At 45.0% G+C, this 14,088-nt stretch overlaps 1 protein-coding gene across 1 annotated transcript in view; it reads right to left on the reverse strand.

Moving 5' to 3' along the window:
* SMAD2 (SMAD family member 2) overlaps positions 1 to 12,917 on the reverse strand; it is a 51,676-nt gene extending 38,759 nt beyond the window's left edge. The window contains exons 1-2 of the mRNA XM_086479467.1: positions 12,892 to 12,917; positions 211 to 499 (exon numbers count right to left, since the gene is read on the reverse strand). Coding sequence (XP_086335593.1) covers positions 211 to 446 — 236 coding nt within the window. The 5' untranslated portion in view covers positions 447 to 499; positions 12,892 to 12,917. The remainder of the gene's footprint in view (positions 1 to 210; positions 500 to 12,891) is intronic.
* Positions 12,918 to 14,088: the final 1,171 nt, after the last annotated feature.

A 14,088-nucleotide genomic window follows, 5' to 3' on the forward strand; every position in this document is an offset into this window, starting at 1 on the left:
TGTAAACATATTATTAGAAATTGTGACTTTACAAAGCATGTGATTCAGTTGTAAGCAAGCACTATATAAAACCGAAATAGGTTTTAAAGAATTTTTAAAGAATGAATAGCATGCAACTGATTTTTTTAGTCATTTGTTCACAGGACAGCCTAAACATCCATTTAGTTACTTTTAAGTGGTTGTAACCATTTCAAACACAACAGCACTTACCTTGGTATCGTCACACATTTTGTATTGCAGTTCTGAGTGGTAATGGCCTTCTCAAGCTCATCCAGCTGTCCCGTTTTCTTTAGCTTCTTGACCAAGCTTTTCACTGCTTTTTCACACCACTTTTCCTCCTGACCATTCTGCTCGCCACCACCAGCCCCGACAGAGCCACTAGCAGATTTTTTCCACCCTAGAAGTCTCTTCACAACTGGTGGAGTGAATGGCAATATGGATGACATGACTTTCACCAGACAGAACACTCAGCGATAAATTAGAGATTCCCGTCTGATCCCTAAAAACACAAACCAAAACAGACACATTAGCACTGAGGTTTCACATGAAACAAACACCTTGCTTAGGACCTTTCATTACCAAACGCCATCGGACATTGCACCCCAAAACAAGGCAGGTAACAGTTCAGAAGTAGTCTGCATCATGGTTAGGTACTTCACCAATAAAGCTAAAAAGCAAGTTTGCTGCAGACTCTCCAACAGTTAGTGCAGACTAATGCTACTGTTAGGCTGGACATTTAATTTTTCCTGAAGTCTTTCCTGGCTAAAGCCAACTCCAGAAAACACTGAAGGTAACTTGAGTCTAGCTTTGCACCTAGGCTGGCTGATTTTAGCCATTTATTAAAATTTCCCACAAGTGACTGACAAATTGCATACACGTATATGCATGTCCTGCCTGTCTCCAAATTAATTTAGCAAGCAAAATTGTGTTTGCAAGGTCATTTAGTCATTACGGCTCAACAGAAGTCTTCCAACAGCCAGCCATTTCACAAGCCTTTTCTCATTTTGTTTGTCATGTTTTAGGTAACTACCAATTTTTGTTCCGCTGGGGACACCAGTTTGAAATTCATGGAGAATTTTGGTAGTAGGTTTATTCCCATCTTTCAATCTAGAGTTCAATGGCCTACAGATAATGAGACTTCTCAACTGGCAGTACTTAAAATCATCAAGTCTTTCAAAATTCATTAACCGATACTTAAAACCTTAGTTTGCAGGCACCTGAGTAGTAAAACTGTCCGTTTTCAATTATGATAGCCTTTCCTTCAGTATCAACTACCTGATCAGAATGTTTATATAAAATGAAAGACTAGAAGGGACGCTGAAACTCGGGCTACGTTTAGCATTCACAGCAATTTAGACTTCAAATCATTTAAAAGAGAAATGATAGCCATTTAGAAGAAAACATCTTGTTTCCACAGCTTCGATTAGGCTAGTCTTAGGTATTAAAACATAAGCCCCAAATCAACCATATTATTTCAGGGAGCAGCTGTTAGAAATTGCTTGAGGACATAATGGTCCTATGGACAGAAGTATGGCATTGAAGTCAAAACCAACCTTATTTCCAGGCTGCAAATGGGTATTTGAACTCCAGAACTACCTTATTTCCAATCTGTATAAATTAGTTCAGTGAGCTGAAAATACCTTGTTTTAGCTAAGAGCTAAGACTACCTTCAGGCTACTTGATTTGAGCTTTCAAGGCAGCTTCCATGCCTGTCCATCCTGTACAGGCACACTCCTCACTTCTATCCAAAATAGACCGACTTCATCTTATTGAAATTTCCCATCTGCAAAACAGCAATGTGGTCGTTTTGGGATAGTTCAGGCTACAGTATTCACAGCTAATCAATGCCTTGTATTGTTTGAGTTTCAGTGAGGACCAACATGTCAACAAACACTAAATTATATTCTACAAGTAACTTTAAATCATAACTTTTCAATGTCCACAGAATAAACATTCAACAGGAATGACATTCAAGTTTCAACTAAATCATACCTCCACAAACCAGCTTCTGACAGTGCCTAAAAATATGACTGAAGCAAGAACCGTTGTTTTCTGGGGTCAAGAAGAGGTTCCAATTATCAGGGAATCAAGATTAACACTCATAACTCTATGCAAGTGATTGAAAATCATCTATCCTAAACCAGAGAATCACAGAATGGTTTGGGCTGGAAGGGACCTTTAAAAATCATCAAGTTCCAATCCCCCTGCCACGGGCAGGTTCATCTTTCGTGAGACTGGGTTGCTCAAAGCACCGTCCAACCTGACTTTCCACACTTCCAATGATGGGGCATCCACAACTTCTCTGGGTAACCTGTTCCAGTGCCTCAACACCCTCATCATAAAAAATTTGTTCCTTATATCCAATCTAAATGTACTGTCTTTCAGTTGAAAACTCTTGCCCTTGTATGGTCAGTAGAGGCCTTGGTAAAAAGTCAAAACATTCATTTTCACACAAGACCATAATACAAAAAGAACTTTTATATTTTCAATAATGTTAAATTATTCAAGAACTTTCCCCAGTATTTCAGACCGCAGGTTTTGCAGACTGAAGAAGCACTGGAGCCCTGGCTGCAGCAAACACAAGAAAAATTAACTCAATATCCAACATTCTCCAATGAAACACTGACCAGGACACTCTTGGGTACAGTTTCATCGGAAGCCAAGTTAATGCAACAGCTTCCTGCCACAAGAAGCCCCCGTCCCCTTCCTCTCTTTCCTGTGGTACCACCATCACCTCAGTGCCAGTGGCGATACCTTTCTGCAGAGACTTGGCTAGATAACCAAGTAAAAAATGATGAAGGTTGTGGGGTTTGGTGGGTTTTTTTTCCTAAGTTAAATCTCTTCCAGGTTAACAAGTTGCACCGGCTCATGCATGGTCCTGTAAGTACTCAAGCTGATGTCAGGTGAGTTGCACAAGTGTGGATGGAGGACTCTACTCCCAGCCTTCCCCAGTGGTGTTAGCATTGTCTGCATCACTGGAAATGCAACCTGGGCATGTACTTTAATTCAGATCATTTATTTTGGTGGCAAAGCCAAACGAAGAAGCTTTACCCTCTTTTCCACACTGGGAGCTGCTGGCGGGCCTGGGAGTGAAACAGATGAGACCCCTAATCCAGCACACTGAGTAGCTCTAGAGGTGGAACAGAAGGCTTGCACGGCCTCTGCTGTTCTGAGAAACACTCACACCAGGTTTCTGAAACAGGGAACGGCAGTCCCTCGGAGGTTTATAAAAACACTTCGACTTCCAAGCAAGGCCAACATTAGATGCTTCAGAGGCATATGGAAGAAATTCAAAAAGACCAAACCAAAAAGGACAGACTGTTTTGCTTCAAAATCACGTTTTAAACACCAGCAACTGATGGTGCAATATCCGAACATTAAATTCAATGCTGACAGATAGAGGCAACCAAGTACCGCTATCATTGCTTATCCACACACCAATTCTTCTCCGATTTATGGGGCTCACTGACACATAATATACATGTTTCCTGTTCTTTAGCTTCAATTCTGAGACCTTTCAATGCCCCAGAATACTCCTTTGATTGTAAGCCTTATAAAACACGCACTTCAGGAGGGTCTCATTTACCATCAAGGTAAACTGCCTATTCTTCCAGGCCCTCTAAACATTCTCAATGCTTTTATCTAATTTCTCAGCTTTACAATACGCCTTGTGATGAGGTGTCCAATTTTGCAGTATTCTCTCCCTTAAGACATAACACTGATCTATATATCATTTTCGGTATTCTCTGGTGCTTTTTTTTTTTTTAAACTAAGATTTGCCTTTCTGCTTCAAATACACACTGAGTGACTTAAGTCTTGCAGCAGGAAAGAATTTAGAAACTCCATATATTTCAGTTTTTCCTTATAGTTGAACTCTCATACTATTTCGACATACTCAGGGGAAAAAAAAAAAATCCTTCTTTTCCCATTTCCAAAAGACTGTAAGCTCAGACCTAACTAATTAGAAATTTCCAGATATTTCCCTTACAGATGTGCGCTCATCCAGCTTCTGTAGAAGCTGTCAGAAAGCACGGTTGATCTGCTACCCCTGTCAAAATTTGCTTTTTAAACGTAAAAACCAAAAACAAAACCACAAAGGGACACACCTTTATTACAATGATTATTGTAGCTGAGCAGCTATTTAAAAAATAACACACAACATGCGGCATGGCTGCAGACTAAGAGTCTGGGAGGCTGAAACGAACTTCTTCCTTCTAGCTATTGTTTTGCCATGTCAGGGATTTGCAAGGAGTATCAATAAGAATTTCACTATGTTATTGCAGTTGTGGCCCCAAATCTTTCAAAGGCTGAGCAGAGAGAATGTGACACAAGTAGGACAGGGCTTCATTCAGCTTAATACTTCAGCTGATTCCGACGAGTACTCGCAGGAGAATACTTCAGCCAGCTTAATTTATGCAAAAGGAGCACTCTGCTCCAAGCCTAGAGGAGACACTGCAAAGTGCAAGGCATGGTTAGGTTGAAATGCGAGCAATTTGGATAAATGCAAATTATGCAAGGAAAAAGCAGCGGTAAATAAATTAATAAGGAATACCCTACTGGGTCAGAGGAGTGGTGCATCTAGCCTAGTGCTCTCTCCAAAGGTGGCAAAAGGGCACGCTACTCACGGAAAGCACATTAACCTGGCTGTTCTACGTAGCCCATTCTCCTCATAATTCTTCAGCATCTTAAACTGTTACAGCAGGAAATTAAAGGCTACATTCCTACCTATTCCCTTTAACAGCCACTTATGGACCTGTCATCCACAAATTCATCTAACCACTTTTTGAATCTCTCTCCACAACATACTTTTAGCTATTTTAATTTCTCTTCCTAGTTTCAGAAAGTGCCTCCACTGCAAGCTTTGCTGAAGACCTATTTCTATTCATCTCATCCACAAGCTTCGTGATTCTGTACATTTGAATCACGTCCCTCCCTCAAATAGAGGCCTTTTGTCACAAAGAAAGTATCTGAACACAGCTCATACAGTTTGGGAAGCTCCTCTAGACAGCTATCATGCCTGAAAGCTTTACTACTTCAATTAAATTGCTTAAGTACTTGAAGACATTGCTTAAGGACTGATCTGAAGGCCACCGAAAAATTTTATCAGTCTACGGTTATGTTTTCACTTATGTTCTTGATCATAGCATCCTAAAGCTCTCATGATTACAATTAAAATAATAAATACAAAGACAGAAATCTACAACTCATGAGGAATTTGGAGATAGAAGGCAGATAGCAAATGTCTCCTTCTAAATATCTGGCAGGAGCTCAAACAAAAATTATGGGGCCCTACATTTGCATTTGGGTCTAACTGCACCCACCTAGACAGTCTCAGACACCATGTTTATGTTAACGAGTTTAGCAGTCACTGCTGCAGCTCATTTTTGACCAGCAAATCCCATTTCAATTCATCACCCATAACTTTTGCCTTCAAATTGATAAGTCATATAAGGAGTTTTGATCTTTGCTCCTGAAGGATCATCCGCTCGTACACCGTCACTCTTGACATTAGCCACTAGCTAAAACCATTCCCCTAGTCTTTTTCTTGTACAATATCTTCACCCACAGAAAAAATATAAAATGCTTTCCCCCCCAAATGCACCCAGAAAACAATCTTTGCCAACACCGCAAGAAACATTTTCACATTACTAAAACGGCCACAGATTAAACACACACTAAATATGTAATATCCCTTCTTCCCCGCTAGTTTTTGTGATTTCCTTGTAGTCTAGAGCACACCACCTCCAAAAACTGAGTACTCATTTACAGCCCCTGCTTTTAAGGACCTTAAATGTGCTTCACCATTGCTTATTCTTTGCACCGTCTCTCCTTTGCTCACTCTCTTCTACTGAGGCCAACATCATAGCCCAAATTTCATCTTTCACGTTGCTGTGTAGTATTCCTACTACAACACACCAACATACTGCAACGGATTGCATATTGCAATCCCAAGCACAGATACAGGCTGCGCAGTGAGTGGATGGAGAGCAGCCCTGAGGAGAAGGACTTGGGGTTGCTGGTGGGTGACAGGATGAACTGAGCCAACAGGGTGCGCTTGCAGCCCAAAAAGCCAAACTCAACCTGGGCTGCATCAAAAGGTGTGTGGCCAGCAGGTCGAGGGAGGGGATTCTGCCCCTCTGCCCTCATGAGACCCCACCTGGAGTACTGCATCCAGCTCTGGAGCCCCCAGCACAAGACAGACATGGAGCTGCTGGAGCGAGTCCAGAGGAGGGCTACCAAGGTGGTCAGAGGGTTGGAGCAGCTCCCCTGTGAGGACAGGCTGAGAGAGTTGGGCTTGTTCAGCCTGGAGGAGAGAAGGCTCCAGGGAGACCTTAGAGCGACCTTCCAGTACATGCAGGGGGGCTACAAGAAGGCTGGGGAGGGACTTTTGACAAGGGCCTGCGGTGACAGGACGAGGTGTAATGGCTGGAAGCTGGGAGAGGGCAGGTTTGGACTAGGTACAAGGAAGAAGTTCTTCACCCTGAGAGTGATGAGGCCCTGGCACAGGCTGCCCAGAGCAGCTGTGGCTGCCCCCTCCCTGGTAGTGCTCAAGGCCAGGCTGGATGGGGCTGGGAGCAGCCTGGTCTGGTGGGAGGTGTCCCTGCCATGGCAGGGGGGTTGGACCTAGATGGTCTTTGAGGTCCCTTCCAACCCAAACCAGTCTGTGATTCTATGATACTGGGACTCTGTGCAACTGCAGGGTGATTTTCAAGACCCCTCTCTGAGCTCAACTACAGTTGAGCTATTAGTATCAAAGCAGCAGTGCAATATATAGCAGAAGACTTCTACTATTTCATCCCTTCCCACATTCTCTAGATTGTGCCTTAAAACTGCAGCTTTGAATACTCAAAGAGTACTACTCACTGTTGCCCAGAGAGCTACAAGTGTTTCTTCAGATTGCTGGAACATAGGGAGCACGTGCTGTTATTCCCAACAGATTAGTACTGGAAAATTTACAAATTGCCTAACTTTGGTGGTATTTGTTTCATTTCTGCCCCCATAGCGTATCTCTGCTTCCTGATGCACACATGTTTCTATAGTTGGTCAAACAGTGTCATAGTTGGCAACTTTTAAAGTCACAGTTTGAGTCATGTCTGCTATTATTCCATTCTACTGCGGTTCGCTGGAACAAGTATTAAATATTAAGCCCATGATCCCAGCAATAACTAAGCATATGAGATGAAGAAAACCTTAAGGGCAGCATGCTAGCAGACTAAAATCTTCAAGGGAAATTTTCCTTTCCTGAGTGTCTGGAACATACTATAAACACACTGGTGCTACCAAAAATATCAAGTGATTTCTGGCTAATTTATTCTAAAGCCTTATGCAACATATTTCATATCAGTCTGCTTATTCATCTTAAACTTGAAATAAAGAAACATGATCTCTCCTGGTTTTACTAGAAGTATTCTGGCTTAGAGGAATTTCATTTGCAAGAGCTCTTCTGGAATAAAGAGGACAGAAGTTAAGCTCCTGAGGAAAGAAGATCGAGGATAATAATTTGTGGTATTTGACAGAGAGTCTACAAGCTTGTTCCCTCCCTATTTTAGCCCCATTTTTGCGATTTTTTTTTTTTTTTTAAAGGCAATGTTTTTTTCATTAATCCTGGAATTCGGACAAGATTCTTTACCAATTTCACCCAGTGCACCAAGTGCAGTCTTTTTTAGAAGAGGAGAGAATATCCACCCTTTCCCTACACATGAGCTCGGTGATATCAGTGGCTTCACAATACAGTAACATTAACTGAAGCAGTCTATTTAAGGCAGCATCAAGACTTTACATGAGGCTAAACAATACTGAGGATCGAAGTTTTAAAGAGCATAGCTTATGCAGTACTGTGTACGTCTCCTATATTAAGCCAAAGTCATTAAGACTTAGAGAAACAATAAAACGAGTATTTCATCTCGCACTGAACAGAAGCAAAACAAAACTAATTTATGATCTGCTTCTGGATCCTTTAGGCTGTCTTATTCCAAACAAAAAGGAGGCAGTTTATTCTCAGTGGAATCTGAGAAAGTTCTCCCCAGTGTTAATGATCTCAACTCGCAGGAAACCTGAATTCTGTATGAAGTTCAAACTACAAACCAAAGCCAGTCTTCTCCCTTTCAGATACAATACACTCTAGTTAAACCACTCAGTGCAACAGACAAGGGGAGACATTTCACTACTTCTACTGCAGCCACAACCCCTCCAAAAACTGCCTCTGAGATCCCAGAATGGCTAAGTCTTTCTTCTTCCCCTACAAACACTTATTAAAGATCCTGGTTCTGTTTTACCGGAGAAGCTCAAACCTGCTGCCACAAACACACTTTCCTGAAGAACATGAGAAAATGAGATGGTGCTCATCCTTCTCTCCTCATATTTGGGTCAGAGTAGGACAGCTTCAAGTATTCCCTTACCATTTTTGGGGTCTTTGGGGTTTTTTACTTTGGGGAAAGTGCGGGTGGAGAGCTGGGGGAAGGGGAATCCAGCCCTACTGAGCAATGCCCTCAGATCCACCCCCCCAGCTCAGCTTTTCAGCCAATTAGGCCAGCAGTGGGGAGCAGCTCTGAAGAGCTCTTGTCCCAAGGAGCTCCATCTGGCCCACAGCTCCATCTGAGCAGCTCAGAGGCCAAAGCTCCGAGGAGTAAAGCCAAGGTCCTGGTTCAGCTTTGACACGAGCTGATGAAGTTCAAAGCAGGTTGCTTGTGATCTGGAGGAGTGAAGGCAACTCTTCCTCTGGGTCAGCTTTAGAATGAGAATTTGAAACATGCCTATAAATAGACTCAATTTACACACTAATTTTTAAAGTTATTATGCTCCAGTATTGCAACGCATCTTGAAACTCTGCATAACTGTATTATCTTTATATAACTCATTGAAAACAGAATTTTTTCACCTACTTTGAAAGCAGACCTTTTTCCGCTCATTCATTTCATGAAGTTTGATTATGAATCAAATGAGAAAACTCTTATTTCTCATACACAGAACTAAAATAAGCACAATCGTGATCTTATGAAATCATGCTTCAGAAGCTGGATTGTTCTTCAACTGCTAAGGACTACTGGAAATTACAGACGGATGTAGTAATGAAAAGCTATCTTGCTATTAGAAAACCAGCACACAGTATGTAACACATCCATTCACGGTATACTAAAATGGCATGCAACTGAAGAGATGTTAATTTTACTGACCTTTGATTAAACTACTTATAGGAACGATGTATTTTAGCAACTCTCCTAGAATTGCAAAAGAGGAAAATTACCACAACTGCCGTCAGCCAATCCACCTGCCTCTGCAAAGCAGAAAACTTCTTCCACTTACTTATTATGAACAACCTCACAGTATCGCTCCTCAAAACTAAAAAGACCTTAAAATTAAACAGCCCCACAAAAGCACCGAATAAGCACTCCAAACCACAGCAGTTTAAGCCCTTCTCACCTCCTTTGTTTTGACCACATTTTTCCATGTGTAGCAAGTGTCACTTTCATTATTTTGGAAAATAAATACTCCAGGGCTAAATTTTGACAGGAATATTCACAGAACTATCAGCTACTGAGGTACCTGTTTCAGTTTTTATCTGTAGAGGTTAGCAGCTTCTCCACTTTGCTAAATCGCAAACAATTACATTTAACAATTAGCTAATGCCAAGTTCACTTTCAAAACAGGCCTAACATAAACGTTCTTCAAGCAGGCCAGCCCCTCACCTCCTTGACAGGCAGAGCCCACTCTGCACCAAAGACCATCTTATGTTGCTCCAGCAAATTTAAATCAAGCTTAGCCCCAGACTAAACTGACAGGAGACCTAGGAACTGTGCTCTCGCAGTGTCTTCTTGGTCTTCCTTCACACTACAGCTGTCAAACACACATAATTATAATAAAATTTCATCTGGAATGAAGCCTTCCTGTTTGTAGCACAGTTTCTCTACTGGAAGTGGAGAACAATATTTAGGAAGGTTTTCTGCAGTAGCCAAGTTCTTCTAGCCCAGAGAGTATTGAGCACGGGGCTGCCCACACTCTCCATTCCATTACAAAAAAACTAATCCCATCGCATGACCTGCAGCAATTCAGTTTAACAAATCAACAATTACAAATATTTTGGCAAAGTAAGCTTAGGTATTGTTTGCCTCTCGGCACAGTTCACAACCAGTTTGTGGCTTTATGATAAAAGTCATTAAATCCAATCTGAAAAGCAGAATTTACAGCTCACTTAGCAAGTCAGGCCCATAAATGGATGCTTTCAATTACAGGGCATTTACATGCACAATCATTAAGGCAGCACCAAATGCATTTGAAAGCTCTAGAATACTTTTTATAACGATTAAAACTTTGCGTACTGTTCTTCATACAAACAAAACTTAAGAATTCTCTTCGGTCTCAAGCAGAGCTCAGATTCATTGTTATCCAGAACCTACTACAAAGCCTGTTCTCCCAGTACTTTTGTGGGAAAGGGATTAGAGAGATGGAAACAAGTTTTGCTTTTTAAAGTTGCTCTCGGTAGCAGAGGTTTTTTCGAGCTCCAATAAACTCAATTATATCAACTGGTGCTCAACACATCTGAAAGATCAAGTGGAACACGAAGATGGAGGAGGACCCAGGAGGGCCTTTCATTTGGAGATTCACTGGGTAATTCAAGCTTATTTGATTTTGTTCGTGAACCTAGCTTCTGGGTGGAGGAAAAATAAGAGATCAGTTAAGAGACCAATTCTTTTAGCCTCATTTTTTCAATTACATTCTCCTTTTTATCATCAAACAGAACCTCAGGGAAGTTCACAAATTCTTCTCCAAGATTCTATTACACACACACCCAGCTTCTTCCATAAAGAAAACTGGATCTTCAAACACTTTCGTTCATTTTGGTGACTGTCAGTGTAGTCCAAGTCTGACCCACACAACTGCAGAACAACAATCAACTACTGTGTTACTCTATTAAAGAGACAAATTTATTGCTAAATACATGTTTAGACTCATCTTTGAGTTAAGTTTAAACCACCTTAAATGAGATTCTCACCTTCCTCTTTTTAAAGACACTTGTAATTAATGCTATCTACCATCACGACAGTGCTAAACACATGGGGGGCCTTCAAAAACCTCCCCTTTATTGATATTGCCATGCCCCTCTAATTCACCACAGTTTGTAAATGCTAACATTCTAAAGCTACGCCTCAGAACAAACACACACAAATCTACTCACGCACCATACAAGCTCCAACACTGTCACAAAGCAGAAGAAAGTCTAAACAGCAACCTTGTTCTGCTATGGGAAGCCCTTCACCTTGAGATAAAGAGGTGTTTTTTGTTGGGTTGTTTTTTTTTTCCCCAGTCTGGAGAACAGAGCAAAGACTAATCAGTCTCTCACTACCGAGTCCAGCCCCCACAGAAATACTGTCATGAATCAGTCTAAAAGTACTGCTCTCCAGGCTAAGAGAGGAACACTTAAGAAGCCTGCTGTTATGTGCGGTCTCCTAATAAGCTGTCATTATAAACTTCTTGCTACAGATGGAATCTGACTCGTTTATAACCAAGAACTGTGATAGCATGAGCTCCACACACAATATACCCAGGTTGCAGCATTCACTAGCACCGTTTTCAGAAATATTTATCTGGTAAACCCATTAAACAACACTTTATCTTAATGCTATCCACTTGATTATAAAGTATTTGAAAAGAGCACAACACACATGGTTGTTTGGGGTTTTTTTTTAGTCAAAAACTGGGACGGACAACCAAAAAGACTAGGCTGCAGTCTGAATCCCAGCTGTTCAATTCAACAGCTCTCCAAACCTATCACAAGGCTCTTCACTCACTTTTTTTTTTTTCCTTCTTTCATTTCCCCAGAGTGAAGCCTAAAAGACCATACTGTGTCTCACTTTTTCTCTTCCCCTCCACTCCCCACAAAAAAAAAAATTACAGCTAGGAACTCTACAGCTCTGCAGTAACACCAACGACTTGCATTTATCACATCACCACTTCTCCCATGTGCTTATCTAGGTAGATGAAACACTTAACAGATTATGTTTGTTTACATCTCACAACGCACAGATAGCTGCAGCATTAAAACTCCTGTCACGAAGAAAACCACTAATCTCAGTTCACATGTACACGTCTCATGTGTGTGTTTCACATCCAGGGCTCTGGGCTAAGAGAGGAACGGACAAAAAGGCACCGGCTGAAGCGGGGCCTCGCAATCCTAAACACTTCTTTGCAACTTGCTCCTAACTTTCTCCACCACCCCGGGCACGAAGTTTTGCACACCTGATCTCTGCAAGAAAAAAAAAGGACCGGGCAGAGAAGGAGGGGGACAGGAAGGAAGGAGAAGCAGAACTTCCCCTCAGCGCCCCCCCCGCCCCTCCCCTCACCCCTCATACACACACACACACACACACACACACACACACACACAGAGGGAGCCACAAACCGGCCCTTCCCACCCTTCACCGCCCCGCATCGGGGGCTATTCCGGCGTGTGGGCGGCGGGGAAGGAGGGGGGGGGGGCTGACAGCGACGTGTCGTGTCGCCCCCCCACCCCCCCCGTTTCCCCTCCACAACCAGCCGCCCCCCCACCCCACGAGACCCTTTCCTCCCGCCGACCCAGCCCCCGCCCCCCCCCCCCCCCCTCCCCGCACTCCCACCCCCCACCCAAGCCCCAGGCCCCCGGCGGGGCCCACCGCCCTCAGCGCCGGCCGCGTCCCACCAAAACAAAGGGGGGTGGGGGGGGGGTGGGGGGGAAGAAGGAGGGCGTGGGGAGGCTCCCCCGTCCCCCCGCCGGGGCCAGGCCCGTCCCGTTCCCGCCCAGCCCGTACACCGCCAGCGGGGCACACCCTTCCCGAGGAGCGGCCGCCCGGTGTGTCCCTCTCCTCCCCGGTCCCGCGGCGCGGCCGGGCCGCCCGCCGAAACCGCCCCGGGACCAACCTCTTCCTCGGCGAGCTGCGCGGCCGCCCTCCTCCCTCGGCGCTACCTTCCCCTGCGCGCCCGCCCTCCCCGCCGCCATTGGCTCCCGTCCTGACCCGCCCCCGGCGGTGGGCGGGGAGGCGGCGCGTTGGTTCCGCCGCCCGTCAGTTGAGAAACAGGAGGCGAGGATTGGGCAACGCGCGCCGAGGCCCGGCCCGAGGCGCCGATTGGCGGATCGAGCCACCAATCGAGTGCCGGCGGTGGAAAAAAAAAAAATAAGGAGAGAGAAAGGAAAAAAAAAAGACGCGAGGCGGAGGGAGGAGGAGAGGGGTGGGCGGTGCTGCGTGCCCCGCGCGGCGGGGGCGGGGTGTCGCCGCTCATTGGTCGCGCGGGCTGTCACTCCCCGGCCCACGCGACCGCCAGGGGCGGTTGATCGGGAAAGGCGAAGCGGGGCGGAGGTTTGAGTGACCCGCAGGGAGCGCAGCCGCACTGGCGGGGTGAGCGCGCACCGCCACCAGCTCCTGTAACCTTCCGCGCCGGGCGCGGGTGGGAGCCGAGAAAAAGTAGTGCACTCTTTCCCGCCAGAAATTACCTCAGGGAGCGCGGCGGCTCGGCAGGGGGACACCTCCGGGCCTCCCGCCAATAAAGCCGTAACTCAACCGAGGTTTAAGTGCTCCTTGGAGAAAGGAGGGTGAAACCTCATCCCTCAGAGGGCCGCTGCGGGGTGGCAGCCACGGCGGCCCCTCAGGGTGCACGACGCTTCTCCGTCCCCGCAGCCGCAGCGAGGGCGGCACAGCCCGGCTCCCCAGCCCCTTCTTTTCCCAGATCTCATCCCAAAACAGATTTAAACCACCCGAGGCGGCATCATCTGCGACGGCCTAACAGCTCCAGGCCGGGACGGGCCCCGTGGCGTTGCCGCCATCCCAGGAGTCCCCAAGGTGTGAAACCGAGGGAAGGCCACCCAGCCTCCCTCTGCCTCCTGCTGCCTGCGCCGGCCTGGGCGCTGCCGGCGTCACCTCGTGGCCTAGGGGTGCTGCCACCCTCCTATGCAGCAGCTCTTAAAAAAAGCGCTTTTCCCCTCATGTTGGGGTGTTGGTTTTTTTTAGCGGCTGCCTTCAGGAGGCTTGACAGCTTTAACCAACCTGTGGTGTGGTAATGATGTGACATAACCAAATTCCTGCGTCTTAAGTAAAACCCCAAGCTCACCACAAGTAAATT

This window comes from Leptosomus discolor, chromosome Z (genome assembly GCF_034619465.1).
Source record: "Leptosomus discolor isolate bLepDis1 chromosome Z, bLepDis1.hap2, whole genome shotgun sequence".
NCBI classification, from domain to species: Eukaryota; Metazoa; Chordata; class Aves; order Leptosomiformes; family Leptosomidae; genus Leptosomus; species Leptosomus discolor.